The sequence below is a fragment of the Anopheles stephensi genome, chromosome X, assembly GCF_013141755.1.
Source record: "Anopheles stephensi strain Indian chromosome X, UCI_ANSTEP_V1.0, whole genome shotgun sequence".
In the NCBI taxonomy this organism is placed as follows: Eukaryota; Metazoa; Arthropoda; class Insecta; order Diptera; family Culicidae; genus Anopheles; species Anopheles stephensi.
In genome coordinates this window covers 8801144-8825403 of record NC_050201.1, presented here as the reverse complement: position 1 = coordinate 8825403, position 24260 = coordinate 8801144, and the positions used below count along the sequence as shown (strand labels likewise).

The 24260-nt window shown below is 45.6% G+C and overlaps 2 protein-coding genes across 12 annotated transcripts in view; one reads left to right on the top strand and one right to left on the bottom strand.

Annotated features, from left to right (window-relative positions):
- Positions 1-6496, top strand: part of LOC118517447 (muscle-specific protein 20-like) — a 55983-nt gene extending 49487 nt beyond the window's left edge. For all 4 annotated transcript variants that reach the window (XM_036063589.1, XM_036063593.1, XM_036063592.1 and 1 more), the window contains exons 4-5: positions 5304-5424; positions 5504-6496. In XM_036063589.1, coding sequence (XP_035919482.1) covers positions 5304-5424; positions 5504-5695 — 313 coding nt within the window. In that variant the 3' untranslated portion in view covers positions 5696-6496. The remainder of the gene's footprint in view (positions 1-5303; positions 5425-5503) is intronic.
- A 1545-nt stretch (positions 6497-8041) lies between these two features.
- Positions 8042-23850, bottom strand: LOC118517445 (mitogen-activated protein kinase kinase kinase 5). 8 transcript variants are annotated; one of them, XM_036063579.1, is made up of 8 exons: positions 23710-23850; positions 19701-20341; positions 13562-16316; positions 13291-13464; positions 11168-11311; positions 10850-10955; positions 9458-10782; positions 8042-8752 (listed from the first exon to the last, which is right to left on the bottom strand). In XM_036063579.1, exons 2-8 carry the CDS (start codon positions 19711-19713, stop codon positions 8593-8595), a joined length of 4677 nt encoding a protein of 1558 aa, XP_035919472.1. In that variant the 5' UTR covers positions 19714-20341; positions 23710-23850; the 3' UTR covers positions 8042-8592. The 8 variants fall into 8 exon arrangements, with proteins under 8 accessions (XP_035919472.1, XP_035919475.1, XP_035919474.1 ...); XM_036063582.1 differs by having other exon boundaries at positions 8053-8752; positions 19701-20235; positions 23710-23836; XM_036063581.1 differs by lacking the exon at positions 23710-23850 and adding an exon at positions 23564-23582 and having other exon boundaries at positions 8053-8752.
- Between the last annotated feature and the right edge of the window lie 410 nt (positions 23851-24260).

Below are 24260 nucleotides of genomic sequence, written 5' to 3'. Positions count from 1 at the left end.
CGCCCAACAAGGAGGGTCTTGCGGTTTCAAACTCCACGCAGGACCACAGAAGGTGATCCACATCGTGAAATCCGTCACCGCAGCCACACTCCTTCGTCTGAGCCAGAGTTATACGCTGCAGATGAGCGTTCAACGCGAAATGATTCGACATAAGTCGAGACATCATGCGTATGAACGCCCGGTCTACAGAGAGCCCACCGAACCAAGGCCGCAGGGACACTTGCGGAGAGATCGAGAAAAGGAATCGCCCGAGATCATCCGCCTCCCACATGCTCTGCCAGCGAGACAGGAAAAGCTGCTGTGGTAGACGAAGAAACTCTCGGGCCGAGATCGGACGGTCGTAAAATGCGCCTTGTTGGGCGCCTGTTTTGGCCAGTGAGTCTGCCTTCTCGTTGCCGGGAATTCCACAATGAGAAGGTACCCAAATTAGCGAAATCCTGAACGCCTTGTCGAACATGGAGCCAAGCAATTCTATGATTTTAATGACAAGGAAATCCTGGCTCTTAACAGCCTTCGGGGATCTTAGTGCTTCAATAGCGCTAAGGCTATCTGTAAAGATGAAGTACTGATCCGAAGGTCTCGCTGCTATCATCAATAGTGCGTACAAGATTGCGGCTAGTTCTGCGGTGTAGACACTACACGGCTCCCGCAATTTGAAAAATGCTTCGGCGGACTCACTAAAAACGCCGAAGCCGGTGCCCTCCTTAGAGGATGATCCATCAGTATAATACTGGCTACTTTGGTCTAAATGGCCATACTTATCCCTGAAAATGCCCGGAACTACCATCGGGCGAAGATCATTCGGTATGGTCTTAATTTCCTCGTGCAACGAGGAATCTGTTGTTAAAAGGGAACTGTAGGTCTCAGGAAGGGCAGCACGGTTTAATGCCTGTGGAGCGCTAGGATGCACTTGTAGGGCAGCAAAATCTTCATAGATCTTCAAGATTTTGCTCTTAGAACCTGTCTCTTAATCATAGAAGGTTTAATCATTAAAAAAAAACTGTTTCTTACCGGCTGGCAAGGCATAAAGACTAAAAAAATATGATTAAACTATTGTACAATCGCTCCCATGCCCTTAAAACGCTCCAAATCATTCCACGCCATGCTGTGTACTCCATCTCAAAGATTCAACAGTATAATTGAAACAAGCTTACTTTGACAGATAAAATCGATCGCGACGTTCCGACGAAAACTAATAAGGATTACTCTAACTTTGTACCTATGCTGCCATCTGTTAAATCCCATATAAAATATTGATAGGACGGAGCTGTCACATCAGCAACTATTTTGTTGGCAAAAACCAAGTGCCTGCTTGGCAAGCAGATTTTTATCAACGCCAGTGATCTTGAGGAAGTAGAGGAGTTTCCGTCAAAACAGAAGGCTCCAGTAATACACTAAATGCACGATTTATCGCTCACTGATACGTCTTGATTCAAGCGACTGTCTTTTACAAGCAAGCAGTGGCCGATAGTTGGAAGTCGTGTTAAGGAGGGTGGACTAATGCTCCACTAGGAAGGTGTAGCTACCCGTGCTGTACAGGGCGTACAGGAGCACAGCGATTTCGATGGCTAGATATAGTTGAGTCCAACTGGCATCGGTTGCAACCGTGGTTGGAGGAATGCAGCACTCGACCGAGGATACAGATAAAGAATTGGCAACCTGAGCATGTCTAGAAGACGCGCTCAATCCTTAGTATGCGAATAAGAAGAAAAATATGCCTTATTTAAAAAAAATAAAACTGAATATTTAATTATACGGTAAATAGTTGATTTTTTTTAGGACATAAACTCTCAGCACAAACGCTAAATTAGATAATTTTATTTAACAAATATTAAAAATATTAAAAAATTAAATAAATTTTTACTCACCGTGCTACGATGCTCCTGGCTTGTCACACACTGTACACTGTGGCGCTTGGTATCGGCAGCAGCATCAGCAGGGTCGCTCACGTTCACCGTAGCCACGCCCCCTTTCTAGCCTGTTCCGGCACACGGCATGCGATCCTGGTAAAAGTTAGCGTTTGCGTGCTACATGTTACAACCTGTAGCCGCGGTTATAACCGATTGCGCCAGATCGTACACAACACCGGCTCGAACGCTTGGTGCCCCACACGGCCGAACCAGTTCGCGGTAGCACCCGGCCATACAAACGCGTAACCCTGCCGCGGGTGCTGCGAGCGTGGTAAAAGCGATGGTTAAAGTACCACTTGCTACGCGCGTCACACAGAAAGCGCCGATTGGTTGCGCTCGCGCCGCCTGGTAGCCAAGATGGTGGGAGGTATCTTTTCCCTACCGGTGTTGGGGATATTGACAGCCGCCGTAACGTAACTCGAACTCGGCACGTAACGACCGGTTCGAAACTCGACCGCCGGCAAAAACCGGTACGGTATCCCGTTCGAACAACTCCGAACAGGACGCAATCCGGTCGAAATGGGTACCGTTTCTACCAGGGTCGGATGCGAAATGGCAGTGCCGGGGCGTTCGGCTCGTTCGGTTTCGTGCAGCGAAATCCGATCGACCGAAATCCGGTCGAATACGGTACCACTTGTAAGGGGATTGCATACGTGGAGGAGGTATCGCTCGGTAAAGGCGAGCGCGTGTGAGCGAATCGGCTGAAACTGCGCTACGTTACCGGGCTAACAACACCATTCAGCTGGTGCTGCAAGCCACAGTACACAAATCGGTTAAACCCGTTCGCAACGGATTTTCCATAAGACACAAACTCTTTTTTGTTATAAAAATCACAGTCCCATTTTATTTGCATCGAATAAAGCAATTGATAAAAAGTGAAGCAATAAGTTCGAAACAAACGGGCAAAATATGACCGTTGACAATTTCCAACGCGTTTCGCCTGGTTTTTTCGCACCATATCGAGTTGGCTTTTTTTTATACAAATCGAAAAATTGTTGCGCTGCTGCACCGGAACCGGTGTCGAAATCGAAATAGTCTCGCTGTATAGCATTTCCACCGGGAGCGCATGCACGCCAGCAGGTTCGATGCTGTTGGTTTGCTGTGAAAGTCTCGCCCTATAGCAGCGTGACGGGGGAAAACCGTTCTGCTTGCACCGGAAGCGATGCAAGAGTTTAGCTGTGTGTTTTTATATTGATTGGCTATAATACTATATGCGAAATGCGGTTGCGAGTTAGGGGAATAAAAATCCAATTTCAAGAAAATTTAATTCAAAAATTAAAACAAACCAAATAAAGATTTTTATCATGGATTTTATAAAACGATTCCACACACTACCATGCCACGAAAACTGAAGAATAAAATTGTTTTTGATTGTTATAATTTTATTTTTAATACGGCGTCAAGTAGCCATAATTAAAACATGAATAAATAAAATAAAGTAATATTTTTAATTATGATTATATTAATGTGCCTAATTTTTATAGGACATTTAAATAACAAAAAAAGGCCCCTTATGAATAAAAAAAACACAGAATTTTTCATTTGCTATAAATGAAGTACCTGAACACGTCTTCTTTCTTTTTGTGGCGCATACAATTGATTTAAAATGTGTTTAAAATTATATACAATTTAATATATCTTTTTAGTTTATTATTTTTAAATATAAATTTAAGATATTTTCGCAGTTTTATATAATTTATTTAAACGGTTTGGTAATCTGCCAAGCATGTGTGCTGTCTGAATATAATTTTTTTAATACTTTTTTTAAAATTATTTTTTTACATTTTTTGCAATTGCGATTGCGATGCGTTTTTGATGTATACACCATTTTGATCAAACTTTATATTTAAAATATTATTTTATATTAAAAGTAATATATTTTGAATAATTTAAAATAAACTTTAAAAATAATTATTTTCTTTATGCAGAAATAAAATATTTTCGAGACACAAAAAGTACTTGGCAAGGTGTCAAATACATTTAAGAAGTGATGTTATACCTACTCTCATTAAAAAGCGCTTGTTCAAAATAGTTTTTATACTTGAATGTATTTTATAAAATTAAAATATTTTAAATATAGTTTAATCTGACGGTTTGTCAATCTGGCAAGCGTGTTCTGTGTCTAGATTTTTCACTTCTTTTTAATTTTTTTCCATAGCGATTATTATTTTCTTACACAGATAATTGATCAAATTTAGATTAAATTTAAATGAGATTTTAAAGTATTTATATAGTAAAATCATTTCTCAAATATCTTGTGGTACTCTGCTAAGCATTTTTAGTGTCTCGAATTTTTTTTCTACATAATATAAATAAAATAATTCAGTCCTTTATTTTATTTATTTTTTTATTCGTAAAGAACGGCCTGGCCGTATTGCTTAAAGCTAAATTACAAATAATAGTACAATTCACGATGGTTTGGAGACATTTCCTTCTCCAAACCGTGAAAGGGCACCTTAACCCGGGTGTGCTCGGTTGAAAATATTTCAGTCCTTTATGAATAAAAAAATCATTTTTTTGTAGTTTATTTTCAATTATAAATTGAAATAATATTTGAGTGTTTCTAAAGAACATTTTTCGAACTAAAAATTTAATTTAAAAAAAATTAAAATTTAAACCGTAACTGAAAAACTGCATGATTTTTTATGGTTTTATAAATTCAATGGAAATAATATATCTACTTTTATCAAGGTCGTTTAGTTCTGTGTATTTTCTAAAAAAAATAAAATTAATTATAAAAGTTGATATTACGATATGTTCTCTGGTAGAGTGTTATAAAAAAGTTTTTTTTGATAGTAGAATACCAACAATAGCAAAGATACATATTATTAACAAATATTGTCAAAATAATTCCATATTTTACCCCATTTTTGATTTTTTACATAATTTTTATTTATTTATTAATTACTATGCACAGATATTTTTATAAAATTTTATTTTACTATAATAAATTAATAATTAAATTTCCAAATCATCGCCATTTAATTTTTTAACCTCGATCTGCAGCAACTAGTTGTTGCCGTTGAATGCAGTCAGCCGAGAGACTGACCGGCGCACAGTTTGTTGTCCCCCGTATTGTGTATTTGCACATGTTTGTTGATGCTGTTGTTGTACGACCGGTTGCGACTGACACACACGCACCCACATACATCCTCATATAGATGATGCGTTATACGAGATGCGATAGAGTGTCCCAGCGATTGCTGCGCTCCTGTTGCTTAACTTATCGATTGCTCTCACCGCTTTGGCGAGTGCCGAATGGCAGCCCACCAACAGGCAACAACAACAACCAGCTGACTGTTATCGTCTCTCACGATGACGGGACATGCTCACCGTCGACCAAGCTTTCCATTACGCATTCTACATGTTTGCTCCTTCGCCCGTTGTTGACAGGTTCCAGAAGGCGTGCATCAAGTACGGTGTGGCCGATGTCGACCTCTTCCAGACGACCGATCTGTGGGATCGCAAAAACGTAGCCCTCGTCACGACGACCATCTTTGCCGTTGGCCGAGCGGTGAGTAGACAGTTTGTGTTTTGGGGGTGGTTTGTGCCTTCAAACAGTATTAATCTCCGTTCCGATTCTTCTCTCACAGTGCTACAAACATCCGGAATTCCGTGGACCGTACCTTGGACCGCGACCGGCCGAGGAAAACCGGCGCGAGTTTACCGAGGAGCAGCTGCGTGCGGGCGAGGGCCTGATCGGGCTGCAGGCCGGATCGAACAAGGGCGCTACCCAGGCGGGCCTTAACTTTGGCGCCACCAGGAAGATTCTGCTCGGCAAGTAGCGGGCATCGAAGACGTCGACGCCCCACGGCGGCGGGGCGGGTGGATATGCCAGAAGGAAGAAAATGGAAGAGAAAAGCGAAATTACAAATTAAAACAACAACAAGAAAGAAGAAACCCCTAACTAACTCTTCAGGACGCGTATACTAACCGTTTGCTATAATAATCGTATCTATTCTCCGGTCAGCTCAGTTATTGAGGATTACCAACATAAAAAAAACTACTAAAAAATTAAATTGAAAACAACCAAGCGCAGAGTTTCCCGGTGGTATATGTGTAGAACACAACAAAGAAACTTAAGCACTTAAATTATTAATCCTATTTATTAAACACCGAAACACTAATATGAAATGCTTGCAATTTTGAGGTTATTTTTGGAAACAAAATTTTTGCTTTGGAATAGATAAAAGCGAGGAATGGATGAGCTCGATCGAAAGCATTCACATACAAATTGCACAACACAGTTTTTGTTTTAAAAGCCCCCACACACAGTAACTACTAACCTGAGCCTTCAGAAGGTTAATTTGAGGAGGAGCCTTTTGAGGTTAACTTGTTTTCCTTTTTATATTATTTATTAGCACTCAACGATTTTAAACGATATTTAAAAGTATTATTAAAAGGGAGCAGGTATAAGCATCCCTTAACTCCGGTCAGGTTTTTGTTTGTTTCGTTCTCATATTTCTTACGCGCTCTAGCCAGCCTCCATGGCGACTTCTCGGTACACTCGGTATCTCCTCATGGTCGGTTTATAATTGTTTGTTTGTTTCTTACAAAAAATAAAGTACAATATTGCCTTTCTATAATCTGGTGTTTTCTTTGCTGTATCATATTTTCACTGGACTGGAAGGAGTCGAAAATGTCTCCAAGCTGGTATAGCTTCGTCTGGTAAGGATATTATGGCGTCCTTGTTGGGTTAAAACTTGAAGCTAGAAATGACACGGTAAGACATCGAAGGTAATTGTTTCACCATTCCTTCACCACGCTTGGTAGTGTTTTGCTCAAATTTCCAGAGAACTCGTAGCTGCTTTACTTACTGTACATCGCTAACTGATATTGAGAAAATGCCATTTTCAAAGCCAATAGTTCCTGAGCCGATGCGAGCAAATATTGGAGGTCCAGGATATTGGATTGGCAGACGACGGTCTGCAGAAGGTCTTCTGCAGCAAACCAAATCCTTGAAGTGGTTGTAGTGCCTGACAAGTTAGTAAGCAATTGTTGTTCTTTAGACAAATCTTCAAGAGTTCAACAATACTTTGAGATAAAGAAGAACTCTTTAGGATGCTGCCCGACGCTGGCAATTCTTCAGTGATGCGGACAACCTAAGTCAGTTCTTTAGACAAATCTTCACGAGATTGGCAATTCTTAAAGATGTAGAAGACATCTAGGATGCCGTCTATGGCTGGCAACTCTTCAGTGATGTAGGCAACCTAAGTCAGTTCTTTAGACAAATCTTCAAGAGTTCAACAAACCTTAAAGATATAGCAGAAATCTCGATTGCTACCCGACGCTGGCAACTCTTCTGTGATGCAGGCAACCTAAGTTAGTTCTTTAGACAAATCTTCAAGAGTTCAACAATTCTTAAAGATGTAGAAGACATTTAGGATGCTGCCTGATGCTGGCTACTCTTCAGTGATGTAGGAAACCTATGTCCGTCCTTTGGACAAATCTTGAAGAGTTCAATAATTCTTAAAGATTCAGATTCAGTGATGAGAAGTCTTGCCACTAGTCTTGCCAGTTGCGCGCGTTATGGTTTGTTCCTTAACACCGATTAGGTTGAAATGAGTAACTTGATGGGTGCTGGTTCAATTAAATCCTTGTAGTTACTCTAGCCGAAAGATACTTGGCCAGACAAAAATTTGTTACAAAGTCTTTTAGATATTCTAGAATGATTATGAAGTAAAAGCATTTTGATAATTGAGACGATCTGAGCTTATGAGCAGCTTTCCAGTAGAAAAGAGCATATATAAGAGCAATAGTAGAAAGAGCTTAATTCTAGTTGGCTTAACAACCTGCATATGTTTACCAGACGTATTGATGCGACGTAGTTGGATAATCAGTCCCCACTATGGTCTATCGAGTATATCTTCCTTGCAAGGGATCGGTATCGAATCACATCCTGGACAGTCTTCCCTGTACGCAGGACGGACTCTCCAGCTACGGGTAACTTAACTCTGGGACGATAGAAATTGTAACGAGGACCTGAGAAAAAATGACCCCCGAGATAGTATAGATTCAAAGATGGAGAAACTTGCTGGAACGATAGAGAAACCTCTAAACTTACGTTCAAGTACAATAAGATTGTAGAAATGCTGAAAAACAATAAGTCAACGCTGAAAGAGAAGCAGAAGAGTTGTGGGATGCTCGCTTTGCGAACGAGACAATCATTGTCTCATATCGGTCACTTGGCATTTATTTTATCCAAATGTTTTTTTTTACAAACATTACCACAGGTTCGTTTTTTATGCGTGTGTTGTAGTTGTTTCGAAATGTAGCGATCGTTTGTGTTTTTGTGCGTGCTGCAAAACACTGCTGCCATCAAGCTGCCTTCCAATCACTAATACCTATAGCTATTGTCATTATGCTTTGTTTGCGTGTATTGCTTCCTTTTTACGAGTTGAATCGTGTTCCGTTGAACTATGAACTCTGTACAGATTTTTTTATTCCAAACTTCGGGGGCGACTAGGCTAACCCCCCCCATTCGTGATGACATTTTGTTTTCCGCTGCCATTTTGTCGACTCTGAGGACTCTCCCTGTCTGGTGGAGTAGAGGTTGTTGCAGCTGTTTTTCTTCAAATTTGGACATTTTATCGCATCACAGGTTGCATTTTAGATATTTGTGGTGTTTGTCGACCAAAAATTTAAAGGACACTTGTGATATGGCGTAGAGCGCAATCGCATCTTATCGCGTATCGATCCCAGCGGTGTGATCGTCATTCACGCAGTTGTTGTGAAGCCAATGTCGAACCGTATCGTCTCCCGAGTGCGGTGTCCGCTTGCTTGGTGGATGCAGCCGGCGGTGCTTCTTCAGCGCATTCCAAATGCGAAGTTCTTCGCCAATCCTGCGAATGTAACAAAGTAGGTGAAGATATTAGGGAGGATATGTTGCTTGATTTAATTGGTGTGTGTACTAGCGTTCAAAATCAAGCGTCTCGGATATAGGCAAATGAGGGGGGGCATAAAGCACTCCTTTCCAACACCAGGCCAAATTCCTGCCACTTAAGGCTAGAGTTACTGCTCAGTAGAATATTACTAGTCCGTACGCAGAGCTGACTTCTTTGCTACGGGTAGAATCAAGTCACAGAGAGTCAGAAACGGCAGGCCGAGACTTCTCGGGGTTGTAGTGCCAAGAAAGAAGAAGAAGAAGTATATTACTAGTCGTACAAAATTTGTATGGGATTTGACGGATTGGAGAGTTGGACGGCAGTTTGCTTGGAAGACCTTATCGGTAAGACCTCACATTTGTTCGATTAGTCGTATACGACTGAGCAATGACTTGAGCCTTAGATGTAGTCGTTATCTTGGATCTTCTTTCTTGGTCTAACGACCTCTTACGTCCTTGCTGCCATTTCTGGCTTACAAGACTTATTTATACTTCACATAGTTGGATAGTCAGTCCTCACTATGGGAGGAACGGTCCTGATGGGATTTGAACTCTGGTCCTGCCGTGTGAAAACCGGCGCCACTGTCATATCTTCCACCGGGCCACTCCTAAGTATTCCTAGAATGGTCTAATTTTGCTAACCACCCATCAAATCCACACTTACTTCAAACCCAAACGGCGCAGATCGTCACGTTCCAGCTCGTACAGGAAGTCATCATACAGGAAGCCTTCGCGCAAAATTCGCTGCTGGCTTTCGATTCGCTTGATGCCTTGCGCCTGCAACCATTCCGCTAACCGCCGATCGCCAATCGACCCATCGTCCTCTTCCTCCTCCTGCTCCTCCTTCTCAGCCTCCTCCTCCTTCTCCTCCACGTTCTCTTCGGGCACGTGCTGTACGTGGTTGACAACCGGTGGCACCCGATTCCGGTGATGCGTCCGCCGCCTGGTACCATCCACACCCCCCTCACCCCCATCCTGCGGTGTGCTGTTTTCGTGCAGACAGCGTTCCATCAGCGCGACCAGCTGATCGGTGAGACACCGGTTAAACGCGCCACTCTCCAGCACCGCCCGGAACGCGCGCTGGTACGATTGTTGAGATTCCAGCAGGTACTCCTTCAGTCTTAGATTTTCCGCCTTCAGTGCTTCCACCTGCTCGCAGATCGCTTTCCAGCGCGTTCGCTTCTGCACCGGTGTGCAGGTGTCCGCACCGTGGCTACGGGCGCGCGGTTTATTCGACCGTGCGGTACTGCTGATCGTACCGTGGCCGGATGTCAGATGCTCCTCCAGCTCGTCGATGGTTTCGTCGTCCGGTTCCGGTAGATCGTAAACATCGTACTCACCACAATCGTACCCGGCCGGTCCCATCATACCATCCCGTTCGTCACGCCCATGGTGAACGGTGGCACCCGGTGGACGCCCGTTCACCAGCACGGTTGTGCGAGCAGCCGGTACCGCAATACCATTGCTCTCCTCCTCGTACTCGTCATCGTTCGGTGCGTTGCCGGCCAGATTGGCGCCCAGCTTCGGCGATAGGATCGTGATGCTCGCGTGTACGGCAGCATTGACTAGATTATCCAGCGCAAAGATCCAGTGCGGTTTGATGTTGTGCGAGCGCAGTACCTCGTTGACGGTGTTTTGAAACGCGTACAGCGCCAGATGCAGGTGCAGGATGGCGGTGTCGTTAAAGTTGGGCTGCTCCTTGAGCGCGGCAATCGCCTGCTCGAGCGTGTCGGTACGCTGCTCGGCAATGTACTTGCGCAACCCGTTCAGCAACATTTCCAGATGGTCCCGGGTGATGGCCAGCTCCTGGTTGCCGCCCGGCTCGATCTTCGTAAGCCACTTCTCGCAGATCTTGGTCGCGTCGTGCCAGAGCACCCTGTCCAGCGTTTGGCGTCGCTGGGAGTCTTTCTTCAGCAGGTAGAACCCATCGCTTTCGTTCGCTTCACCCGCTAGCGGCAGCTTGCTTGCCGTCGCCGCCGTTATATCGATCTACGGTGAAAGGAACGCAAAAAACAAATTTAACTACAAAACCTCTCGGGGTTATGGAAAAACGTACCTCCGGTGACAGTAAACCCCCGGATGAGCTGCGCCGGTTCAGCTGAAACACGGTCGATGTCTGTTCGGCGGTATCCAACTCTAGCGAAGGTGTTTCTGCTATATTCCTGCAAGGTGGAAAAACATGAAAAATTATATTATTAACACAGGCACAACATTGAGCCGAATATTGCAGTTGCAGCACAAAAAAGGTAGCCAAAAATCGCGTGCAGCTAGCAGAAGCACCAACAGCAACTCAATGCAACTGCCGACACGCAGACAAAAGGGGACATCTTCGTTCGGTTTCGCACACAGCTGTTGGCCTGTCTCGCCTACTTACCCGATGCTGTTAACAGTGTTGGGCGCCTTCGGCATCTTGATCGGTGTTAGCTGGAACGAACTTTTGTTTTTCCGCTCCGTCATCGACCGACTAGCGGCCGTATGGCCGCCGATCGTAGTGCTCATGGGCGAAATCGACGCGGGACTGGAGCGTGTTCGGCCATTTTGTTGTGTCATTTACCGCGCCATTTGTTATCCCGATACCCGATCGAAAGATTTCGAGCAGAAAAGCGACAGAAGGGCAAATAATATTGCAAACACACACACACACACACGCACGCATAAACAGTTTTTTTTACGAACAGGGTAAATAATAATAATAAAAACCGTGAAAAATATTGTGTTTTTCGTACGCGCAATTTGAAATGATAACAATGGGAAAATGGCCGATTTGGTTTGTTTGTCGTTGTGGAACAACACGTAAAGGTGGATAAAGAAAAAACGAACACACGACACGTACGTAAATAACGCAGGAATAACACATTTGATAGTAGAGTAAGGGAAAACGACGACGGAAAACGGAGTGTGTGTCGCATTAAATGGAAGAGAAAAAGAAAGAAATAAAAAAAAAACAAGAAAGCAACGATTATTATCAAATGAATGCACGGTCAAGCTGAAATGTGTTAAAGTGCAATGGGAATTCGTGTGATTAGCCAGAAAGCGAGAGAGACGAATAAATTATACGTATGAAAAACAGAGAGAGAGAGAGAGAGAGAGAGAGAGAGATCAACCACTATAGAGAGGAGGTTGGATTCAATCGTTCCGGGACTAATATTTTGTTTATCCCAGTAGGCCGTTGGTTTTGGAGTGTTTTTTTTTCCAAAACCTCCATAACACAAACGTTTACATGTTTTACACCAATTTGCGGTTCAAGATAAGAACAGCAAGTCCGAGAATGCTTTGATCGCTTGAACCCAATGGCCGCTTGGTTTATGAGCTGGAAAGCACTCTAAACCTACAGTGAAAGTCTAAAATCTGAATAGAATCCGGTCCTGCCGTGTGAAGACCGGCGCCGCTGACGCCTCGGCCACCGGACCGCCCCGGATTGAACTGTCATCTGGCTTAATTTGGTGCCTTCTCAATTGAAACTCTCTTATTTAGACGTAAAGCTTTGTGCAGTAAATTCAGGGAGCAAAAAAAAAAATAAATATAAGCCAAGATGTTTCAAACACGCAATACTAAGAAAGATTGTTTTAAATAGCTAAAATAGGAATAATACAATTTTTAATTATGATTTGAAAACAATAAATACGAATTACACTGAGTTTGAAAATTAAGAACAAATGCTGTTGGATATTACTTTTAAATATTGTTGTAGCTATACATCCTCTAAATTATTAGTAAATAATCTAACACAAGTGCCAAATTTTATTATAAAATGCTTTGTGAGCGATAAGTGATATTTAAAGTTTACAGCTAAACAGCAACAGCAAATCCCAAATACGGGGTATAGAGCAACTCGTTGGTATGTATTAGTGATGGGAATCACCACTCAGTAACGTGAATTAAATCGGCGCGAATGAATTAAATCTGGAGTAATGATTTAACTCCGACTAGCCACTCACTCATTACGTTTTAACTGACTCACTAGGAGGTATTATATCAGAGAGTGGCACGGACAATTAAATCATCAATGAGTGATTTAACTCAATTAAACCGCAGTGAGTGGTTAGTCGGCGCGGAGAAATAAATCACAAGTGAGTTGAAATAACTCTACGTGATGATTTAAATCGTCTAATTCATTGCGAAGATTTAAGTCATTCACTCATACTGACTCAATCTACAGATCACTAGTATATATCACTATAAAATCGATCCACTCCAAAAAAAAGGACTCAAAAATTGAGATCAAAACTGGCCAACAGCGATATTAAACGCCAGCGATCCTGGAACAACTGAATCCAACCTTGACAATAGCTTGAAAATATAAAAGAATTTTTAAACAAATCGAACTTTAACATTCACAAAATTTAAACAATAAAAACCGACAAGTTTAATACAGGTACGAAGGGTAAGGAACGAAGAGAACCAACGTTAGGGAGCGTCAGCAAGCAACGGAAGCGTCGTACGGTCCAACCCCTAGTGTTAGGCATACTTGGCTGTTGACGTAGCCCGCGCACTTACTCTGTTTCGGAACTGAAGGTGGGTGTGTTGCAGCTGACCGAACTCTGCTGGGACGTAAGCGTTTTGCCATTGTGTCGATCGGCTGGCATGCTAACGCTGCGTGAATATTCGCAACCGGCGGCGGGACTGATCGTGCTGGTGCTGCTAAACGATGGCCGCATCTTTTTGTGCTTCCTGTGCGACGAAAACCAAAACCGAAAAGAAATGGAGAAAATAATTGCAAGAAGCAAGAAGTACAACCCCCCAAAAAAAAGGGGGTGCTAGAACATACTCGCAAATGAAAGGATCTTCCAGCAGTTCGGCTGCCGTTGCACGCGTGTCCACGTTCACCTCGAAGCAGCGGAGGATGAAATTTTTCGCCACCGTGGACAGTTCCTCCGGGATTTGGGGATGCGTCTTGTAGAAGCCCACCTTAAACATGGCCGCCTGGGGGCTGCCGAGCTCGACGAACGGTGGCTTCCCGGTCGCCATCTCGACCACGGTACACCCGAACGACCAGATGTCGGCTGCCGGACCGTACCCCCGGACACCCTGGTCGATAACTTCCGGCGCCATGTACTGGAGCGTGCCGGTGAACGTTTCCGTCGCCGGGTTGATGCCGGCCAACCGTTTGGAGGTACCGAAGTCGGATATTTTCACCACACCGCTGTACGTGTTGACCAGCACATTGCCACCCTTGATGTCGCGGTGCACAATTTTCTGGTCGTGCAGGTACTTTAGCCCCTCGAGGATCTGGCGCGAGTAGAACGCGATCGTTGCCTCGTTGTCCTTGAGCGGTCCCCACTTGGAGCTGAGCAGCGCCGATAGCGATCCACCCGGGACCTGCTCCATGAAGATCTTGAAGTACTGGTTCTCGGACTTGGAGCCCCAGTACTGGACGATGTTGCGGTGGCGCAGTTGCGAATGGAGCTTGATCTCTTCGTGCAGCGGCTGGACGTCGTGCGTGTTCCGTTCGTACACCTCCTTCACGGCGATCTTCACCTGCGTGGTAAGATCGCGGGCCGCATACACCGCCCCGTACGTACCCTTCCCGAGCAGTATGCGCTGCCCCTCGTCGTCCAGCTCGTACTCGTACTTCAGCTCATCCGCCGACGTTTCCGCCGACGAAAGATCGATAAAGCCCGACCCCTGGTCGGCCGTCATCTGCAGTATCAGATCGTAGAACGTCTGCCGACACTGTACCGAGGGGAAAAATATCTGAAAGTCGTCCGAGTTGTGATGTACGTACAGGTACGCGCACCGCTCATCCCGCTTGTACAGGCTGACCGATTTGATTTGGCTCGCGAGAAAGTTAAAGTCGTGCAGCTTGAGACAGGTGCCCTTCGCGTGCTGCTGACAGATGTTGGTAATGTCGATCGACTTCTGCTCCGCATCCATGTGTATCGCAACGTAGCTGGGCATGTAGATCTTTTGCGGCTCGAGAATCAGTATCGGGAAGCGCACGTTGCTGGACGGCTCTTTGCGCGTCGCCTCGAGGAAAAATTCCATCCAAAACTGAAAGATCTGCTGCTCGATGCTCATCGCGGTCGCGTCGTCCGTCCGCTTGCGGGCCTGATCGATCAGCTTAATGTTGCCGATCGTCGACTTCAGGTACCATTTCGGGGGGCGCAGCTTAAACATACACTCGGCCGCCTGGATCGCTTTTGCGTAGTTTTCGGCCAGGACCGAAATTTCGAAAAATGTCGCCACGTTCCAGTAGTCCTTGATCTGCGACAGCGAACCCTTCTTGCCGATCAGATTGTTCAGCTTCATGCCGATGTGCTGCAGCTCGTTGTCGGTGAAATCCTTCCCGTCGATCACGAGCAGCGTCGCGAGATTGATGCCCGCGAACTCGTTCGGCTGCACCTCGAACGATTTCCGGTACCAGATGATGGCGTTCTTCAGGCTTTCCTTGTCCGTGTGGTTCGACTCGACAAAGATGTCCTTGTAGATGCGCCCGTACAGGCACAGCATGTCCGGGAAGTGGTTTTCCTTCTTTTCGAGCGCCTTCGTGCAGGTGCGCAACGCCCGCTCCCGATCACCTTCGTGGTTCCGTCGGTTCAGCGCGAACGCGTACAGATAATGCATATGGCCGGTGTTGATGTAGTTCTGCTTGTTCGGTATCGTTTGCAGATCATCCACCAGCTGTACCATCGCGTCGTAGTCCTGCACGTCGCGCAACGACAGCATGTACGTCTGCACGATCTCCTTCGACAGTACGTTCGGGTCGTCTAGCCGCTTGCGCATATTGCGCAACATCCGCTGCAACTCCTCCACATTGCCCGCGTGCTGATCGCGCAGGCTACGCAAATCGGCCAGAAACTTTTCGCGCAAATGTGCCTTCGACTGGATTTCCACATCCTGAAACAGCCGGCGCAGGGCAGCGACCAGCGTTGTCATGTGCGGCTGCTGTTGCTGCTGCTGCTGCTGCTGCTGCTGCTGCTGCTGCTGCTGCTGCTGCTGCTGCTGTTGTTGGAGCAGCGCTTGCAGCAGTTGAGATTGTCCCGCCTGCTCGTCAGCGGTTGCCTTCAGCGGGCTGGTAATGATGACGTTACCGTTGTCGTGCAAACGGTACGAGATAAACTGATAGTTGCCGCAGGAGATCTTCATCCGCAGCGTTGCCTCGTGCTGCGTGTCGTTGTAGATGACGATGTTCTCGTTCATCTCAAAGTGTTCGCGCACACCGAGATGATAGCAGAGCGTGCTCCGTTGCGTTTGGACGCTGAGATCCACCACGACGACGTCCGCATTGTAGAAGTTTTCGAGCGTGTTCCGATCGCCGTAGTCGAGCACCTCGAACTGCAGCAGCTGCAGATTGGCACCGACCTGTGCGCAGGCTTGCCGCACCTCCTCCAGGGCGGCCTTCCGGTGGCTCAGGTTCGCGCTCTTCTCGCAGTCGATCACGACCGCAATGTCCATGCGGGGTCGGCCATGGCCGCCGGCGTGCGAACTGCCACCGGAAACCATGATGGCGGTGTTGCCGGATATGTCGCTCAGGTTGGACATGCTGCCACTGCGCTTAACGCTCGACACTGCTGCATGAATTTCTGAAACGAAGCACGGTTACAGTTTGCGTATTAATAACTGGTCGGCACCAAGCAAATGGCGCACTTAGCTGGGACGTCTCCCATTCGTGCAACAATCAGAAACAAACATGTGTAGGCGTGTGTGTGAAAGTTAAACAATAATATTATTACTTTTCAGAGCGTTGCTAATTTGCTAACCACTAGCTGATAATCAAGGTTCTTACCAACCCGCTTAGACTTCGTAGATTTTTTAACTTTAAAAAAAGGCACCGTTAATGAGACTTCCACCTACTGCTTCATGCACTCGCGGTACTACTACTGGTACCGACAGCAATCAATTAGGATTTGTGAGCCTGCGAGAGTGCTTATTTTCACGCTCTCCATAGCTCGGTATCAGGTGAGGACTCGGTGTGCTCTCACACATGGCGACACTCAGCGCAATTCCGCGAAACAGCAGAACATCGCCCAACCGGGCATGAGCGGGTGGTACGCTGCGAAAGGGGTAATTTACAATTATGACAATCTAATAAGCGCACTGGTACGAGCTCGTAACACACATACCATAAACACGGATACGCATGCACACATACGTCTGTGCTCGAGCTGCAGGATGACACCGTCTCAAGGTGTTTGGGAGCAAAGGAAGTAGATAAGGCTACTCTAGCGCAGAGATTGACCGCTAGGTATATGGGCATATGCAATTCGGTCCCACAGTGGCTGTGCCGGACCTATCCGTACCCAACCTCCACAAAACGGTGAGCGGTTGAGTAATGCAGGGTTTACCATAATGCCTGCGTCAGATAAAGGGTGCGAATTTTAGCAAAAAGTCGTCGGCACTGCTTTAAATTCAGTGTTGGCGTTCCAACAGGATTGCATTCTTCAGAAATCTGCTTCTTCTTTGGCTAGGCGATGGATGTAGTTAGTCCTCATTACGGGGGAACGGTCTGGTTTTGTTTTTTTTGCCGGCCTCGGAACGACTTCTTAGGTCATGCCTGGCCTTTATTCCAACTTACTACACTTATCGCGTGGTTGGATAGTCAGTGCTCACTACGTACGGCGGATAGGACATAAACCTTGGGAATGTACTCTCAGGACTATACCTTCTTCTTCCTTGGCACTACAAACCTCGTGAGGTCTCGCGGCTTGCCATTTCTGGCTTTCTGTGACTTGATTTTACCCGTAGCAAAGTAGTCAGTACGGGGAGGCGGTCTGGATGGGATTTAAACCCCGGTCTTGTCATGTGAAGACCGGCGCCGCTGTCATCACGGCCACCGGATCGCCCTCAGGAGTATACGGCTAAATTCTGAATAGATGCCCCCCTCCCCCCCCCACTCACGGCACTCACTTTTCGCTACTGAGTTACTTTAAATTTAGGTAAAAGTTAGACAAAAGTGTTAAAAATTGTTGAAATATGGATTTATAATAATTATAAATAATTATAATAAAAAGTCTGAAAAAGATACACTTTTGCGTAACTCACTAGTAAAAATTAGAGCCCGTGAGTGGGGGGACATCTATTCCGACTTTAGCCGAGTATACTTGGTTAAGAATGTTGTTTAGACTGTTTATTCTTTCTTTTATCTAGTAAAAAGAGCCTGCAATTCCAAGAACTGAAGAAGTAGTCTCAATATAAAAATGTAAAGCTGAAGGCAATTTTTTTTTTTCACTCGTAATCAGTTTTTGGATCAACTACAAATGTTAGTTAACTACTACCCCTAAATATGTCAGTAATTTTTTATCTAAATTTAAAATTTGTTCCTTCATTGACGTCCATCTTACAGAGACTATGAGCAAGATTGATGAATCTGATGTTTGTTCACTCTGCCAAGCGTAGACTGTTGTGTACCGCACATTGTCTTTGAGCATGGAAAACCCTGCACAAAATAGGCGCTTGCGCAAAACCACACACCACACATATATGCGCCACTGTTTGTGCAGGTTGTATCTTCAACCAACCAAACAGCCCATCAGGTGCAATCGACCCACTGACCAACACTGACAAAATCGCCACCGTTCCCTGCCCGTTCCTCCCTGTTTTCTAGCTGCCGATAAGCCGGGCGCTTAAGTGGATAGGGACACGCGACGGTGCTACGAGTGTAGGAAGGTAGCAGCATACACGCCAGACACCAGCAACCTTGTCCGAGGTTAAGGCTCGAGGATATGCCACGCTAATTGTAGCTTGTTGTTTCCAATATCGTCTCAAGCGCAAGGTTTTTGTGTGTCTGTTCGGTGACCGCTGGGAAGTTTACCTATTTTTTTCTGAACTACACGGAAATTTGTCACACCAGGAAAAGATTTCTTGATCGAAACAGGGCCTCCGTAGACAGACGGTCACAGAGCTCTTCGTTGCACAAGCGTCCAGGGCGTGTGGGTGTGAGTAGGCGTGCTATCGCACGTTATCGCAAAACTTAGCACGAGTCAGATAATCAAAGCGACAGGTATCTTATCAAAGGGAGGAAAACATTTTTGGAAGCTGTTGGAAGCGGACCGCAAAACAAACAAAATAAAAGCAATTAGCATTTGATAAACGGTACCGGTAAGTTTGGTAATAGGAGGTAGCGAATGCGGCACATGTCATTTGATTTGTCTCTTCGGTGTCACTGCACAGTAGAGTTGAGTTAGCACCGAATAGCTTCACTTAATGTAATCTACTTGTAGACAGCAATTACAGGTGGAGGCTACTACCGGCATCTAATGGCTTGTAGTAATGGGTGGTAGCGATACGATTAAAATTGTCCTTCGAACCTAGCCGATCTTGACCAACCATGTGTACGTTCAATCGTCTAGACAACATTAAAAAATATTCCAGCGAACTTTAACCATTGAATTAATAAAACATCTAAGCGTCTCTCAGGCCTCCAAGACTCCATATAAATATAAGGCCTTAAGATTGACTATTATTAGATGTAGTAAACTAAGTTCTATACAATAATTTTCAACAGAGCTAATGTATGTGCTAAGCAAGCGCAGGTTAATGCTCACTACAGATAATTTTAATTTGAGATATCAGAGGCTTTAACCCAGAAACTATCCTTCCTGTTTAAGGATCTACAGCCTCAAGAGGTCTTGTGGTCTGCCATTACCGACTTCCTTGACTTTGGACGGTCTGGACGGCCATCGAATCTTCGGGATTGAAGAAATGTCGTCTCAAAAACTGATTCACAATATATAGCTAATAATTCTAACTTAAATGATTTTTGCTGATCATGCTTCAATCCAACAGCGGGGGGTAATAGAATAATCCCCATGAGGAGTTCCAAGATCCCCCCCCAGGATCAGCTTGCTACACTACTCAAATGACTAGAACTAAATCAACAGCCTTTGAACTTTAATAAATTTGAAGTTTTACACGCACTCAAACCGTCATCAACACTTGAAGCAATTGAACTAAAGCTCCACACTCACCTGTTTCTTCCATACTGCCGGCAGCGTTGAGAGCGTCGTCGTTTAAGCGTGCTGCAGCGTACCTTCCGGAACGTTAGTGTGAGGTTGCAGGAGGAGTTTTTCGTAGGTTTTTCCCTTATGTGGTTTTTCTTTCTTCCCAGCGTGACGGGAAGTGAATGTAGAGAGAGAGACAGAGATGGAGTATTCCGACACTAGATGGCACAACCTCGATCAGTCACGAAGCGATCAGTGCTGCGAATCGCGCTTCCGTTCGATGCCATAGTGACGGGCCGGTCGGTCGGTCTTTGCCTACCGGACATGCACCAGGTTTCGGGAAAGGGCGACCGTGTGCGATTGTCCACCACTATCAGTGTCCGGTTGATTGAGAACGAGCTGCACCGAGGAGTTGATAGCAGAGACTAGTACCCTGTAGCTGTTTGGCGCGTGGAGTGGTTGACTGTTTTTTTTTTGTGGTTGAAGAGTAGCAAAAACACACAGCACTGGGCACTCGCACGCCCCAGCAAGCTTAGCGCGTTTCTCGCGCAACAACTAGTAACTGCCGGTAGGGGAGCACAAAACTAACTACCGCGCACACGACAAACCTTCGCTATGTCGTGGGTGAGCGTGTGTGTGTGTGTTTGTGCGTTCTTTGACTTCGTATCCTGTGGACGAACGAGGGGAAGTTAGGGAGGGGGAGGGGAGGGAAGGAAAGAAATCGAAACTTTATTAGCCCGAAGGGATAGGATGGAGCTCTGATTACGGTGCGCAGCATACGCATACAGCATCATCAAGCTGTGGTTTTGCTGTACGCATGTAGGGAGGGCAGATTGGCACATGCGCATTAATTACAAGACTAGCTGTATACGTGTCTGATCGTTCGCCCGTGTGTCACTGTGTGTGGGAGTGCTCTAACGTCCCCAGATCCGTCCGGGTATTTTGTATACCGACACTTCACCCACCGTGGCGGAAACATGTGGTGCGTGGAACATCGGGCGGTGGGAGAACGTGGGGTTTCCTTCACATAGTGGCGGTGGGGGGTAAGCAACAGAAACTGCGGCACAAACCAAAATAACCCAACTTGAGAATACTAGCTACAGTCGATCGGTTATGAGCGAGCAGGATAGAGATGGGATATATAGGACAAGAAGGCAACAAACCCGGATGCTGTGGGTCTAAAGCGCGTGACAATCGCGTGAAAAGGGGCAAAAATGGTTTTGGGGCAAGGAAGCAATATTAGTTTCTGGCGCTTGCCAATGAGTGCATTCGTTTGAATGGGGCAAAATCGTTTGTTTAGCCAAAAAAAAAAAAGACGTAAAACGACGAAATATTCTAACTCAACGACCGCGAGACTCGAGCATATGCGGAGCGAAACAGTAACGAATGGGTAACAACAACGAATGGGTAACAACAACAAAAAGAAAACAACATACTTGTTGCATTCGTTTTCCTTCCTCGCGCCCCATCCCGGCTGTGTGTGCGTGTGGGTGTGGGCCACCCCAACAGTGGGCATTATGCGGCTGGCCAACAGCGCACAACGTGCTCTCTGCTCACACAAAACTGTAACGAAACCGTCCAAACGGGCGTCACATTGTCGCGCTCGTGCGTTCTAACGCTGGGGGAGGGCAAAAAAAAAAACATGCGGACCGACTCGTTTCGGTCACGGTTCCAATGGCGTTCGCACGTTTGTGGGTATGATTACCGTCTCGCGCCCGCTTAGAACAAGCTTCCAATCCGTCTCGCTAAGTGTTTCGATAAACGAACAAGAGAAGGAAAAAAACAAAACTGGCCCTTTCCATGCAATATTTAGGAAAGTGAAGTAATTCTGTTTGTTCTTACTGAAATAATGCTGAAAAAGAAGAGCGTGTATTATTAAGACGAGTGGAAGGCATAACTCTCGATTTTACTGTTGAGTCGTTGAGGGCCATGGATTTAATCTCATCTGAACCGTCCCACCGTAGTTGAGAACTGGCTTTCTATATATGCTTGGCAGAGGCCTTGGGGTGGCCCAATGTTAGAGGCAACAATGGCGCCCGTCTACATACGACAGGGCGGGAGTTCAATTCTCATCTAGACCGCCTACCCGTACACAGGGCTAACTACTTTGCTACGAATAAAATCAAGTCACAGAAAGCCAGAATTGGCAGGCCGAGATCTCTGGAGGTTGTAGTGCCAAAGAAGAAGAAGAAGGAGTTCAAATCCCATTCGGACCTTTCGTTCGTAGTGAGGACTATCCAACTACGTGGTATAAGTCTAGTAAGCCAGAAATGACAGGCATGGTCCAAAGAGATCATTAGGCTAAGAAGAGAGGTAGAGAAGCTATAGCAAGCATGACCTAGTAGGTCGTTAAGCCAAGAACAAGAAATATCTCAGTCAATTAATACTGTTTGACTGGACTTATGAAGTTCCAGGCGTCTCCTTTTTCGGCTCTGAGGTCTCCTAATACAAAACTCCTGACATGAGGCCTTTCTTACACGAAGCAGGCCCCTTACGTTACAGATCTCTGACACGATGTTCCTTATACAATTTCCTATCGTTTAATCCTCCACCGGAAACAGCAGGATCAAACTTCAGCAGGAAGAGGAAGTCTGGGAATTCAATTTAATCAAAACGGCCAAAAATTGTAGGCAAAGAGGCAACGAGGTTGTAGTGCTAAAGAAGAGATTTTTAATTGAAACTGAGGAACAGCATTGGGCTCGTCATACCCGGGGTAGCTTGTAGCGGTACTTCTTCTTTCGCCGGGTTTTGATCTAGAACAGACGAGTGTCTTCAATGCTCAAGATTTTGCTCGTAGAATGGGCCATTTTCATAGCATTTTGTTGTGCTCATTGCTGCAAAACCAGTGCTGGTCTTCACATGGCAGGACCCCATACTGATAGTGACAAATAACATCCAAGCAACTTGAGACGTCCTGGAAGTTGCTTTTAACATGCGATTCTATTGACAACTTCCTGTTTTAATGCCCTCCCCCAAAAGGGGGTTTGGCGCCTTTTAGCCGGCGGACAACCCAGCCCAAACCCTCGCTACGGGGTTGGGTATCGAATTCCGTTCGGAATGGACTGACTGTTCTGCAACGGGTAAAATCAAGTCAAAGAAGGCCTGTAATGGCAGACCAACTCTACCCTGAGGTTTGTAGTGCCAATGAAGAAGAAGAAACAGCGGATTGATTGTATTTCGTTTGTTTTTGAGCAAAAGATGAAATAATTTTGCGAATGGCGCGCAATTACCCCAACAAACGCACACACACATCTCTTCCGCTCGCTCGCTCGTATGCACGTTCGTTCTTCGTTTGATGGCGCTTTTGTTTTCAGAAGGGGTTTTGATTGTTTCACAAAACGATACCATCCCCCCAGCAAGCGTGGAAAAATAGGGGGGTTCATCAAGAAACGCGCCCTACCTGAACTTGACCAATACAGCCGCTTCTTGGCGTGTGAAGGGCGAATACAGTTTCGTTATGTCACCCGGATCATTCGCTCGCACAGATTGGAAGCAGACCGGGCGGGTACCGGGTGAAGGTACGGGGCTGGAAGCTGATCGTAACACGCACGGGAATGTGTGCGATCGTCTTTTCACTTGCTTTGGTAAACCCTCCGACGTAAAAACAATTGCTCCATACGGCGGGGGAGATGAGTTTCATGTGGGTACGTTTGATTGTCGCGTTTGTTTTGTTTGAAGCTGTGTGTATCGATGACGTCAAGAAGTGGTCTCAAGGTCGCGGACAGCATACGGACGCGGACATTTCGCTTTACGGGACGGACGGAGGTTTGTTGGTGCAGTGTTCTCCCTTTTTTTTAATTACTTCACACAAGAGTTTCCCATGGAGACACGCACCAACACACACACACACCCACACACACACACGGGCACGTACACGCGTGCTTGCATACCGATGATCGGAACAGATTGATCTTGATGCTACGGGCCCCATATACAACGGGCTAACGCACACGTACAACACTTTCAACAGGTTTGCCGTACCACTAGCGGGAAAAGTCCTTTTTCCTCGTGTTGCACAACACGTCAAACCACTTACCACCGATTGTTCACAAACGAATCAAACTTATAACATTGAATTTACTTTAACAAAAACACAACTTGACCGTACCACAACACCAGAGAGGAAACATCATCTTCTCCTGCTTCCTCTTCTTCTACTTCCGAGTGAGATTAGATCGTGCCATGCGCCAGTGGTCGGCAAGTACGGAGAACTCTGGAAAATAAAAACATTTTGGTATTCACCTTGATTCAATTGAATTTTCCTACGTAGGCTACCCTATGTGAATCATTCGCTACAATAACATCAAGCGGTAAGCTCGTTTGCATACGTTTTTACATCGTTTTTCATCACATTCCAGCCAGAGGACGAAAGAGTCACGTACTACCAACCACTGACTTTGGAATGCTCTGTGCTTGTTTTGTCTCTTTCTCACCAGCACCATTTACGCCAATCGTCTGTCTCTGTTCAACGCACATGCAATGCGAATGCTAGACTGTTTACCATCGCAGCAAGCTGTTTCATTTTGTACCGTGCTGTCATGTTGTGCATTTAGCACCGCGGGTTCATTTCTTCACAAGCAACGCGCG

What these genes read in the sequence shown, in the direction of transcription:
- LOC118517445 (XM_036063579.1), bottom strand. An exon ending in GAAGATCCTTTCATTTGCGA is followed by an intron (nt 13,465 to 13,561) that starts GTATGTTCTAGC and finishes TTCGTCGCACAG; the next exon opens with GAAGCACAAAAAGATGCGGC. An exon ending in AACACTGTTAACAGCATCGG is followed by an intron (nt 10,956 to 11,167) that starts GTAAGTAGGCGA and finishes TCCACCTTGCAG; the next exon opens with GAATATAGCAGAAACACCTT.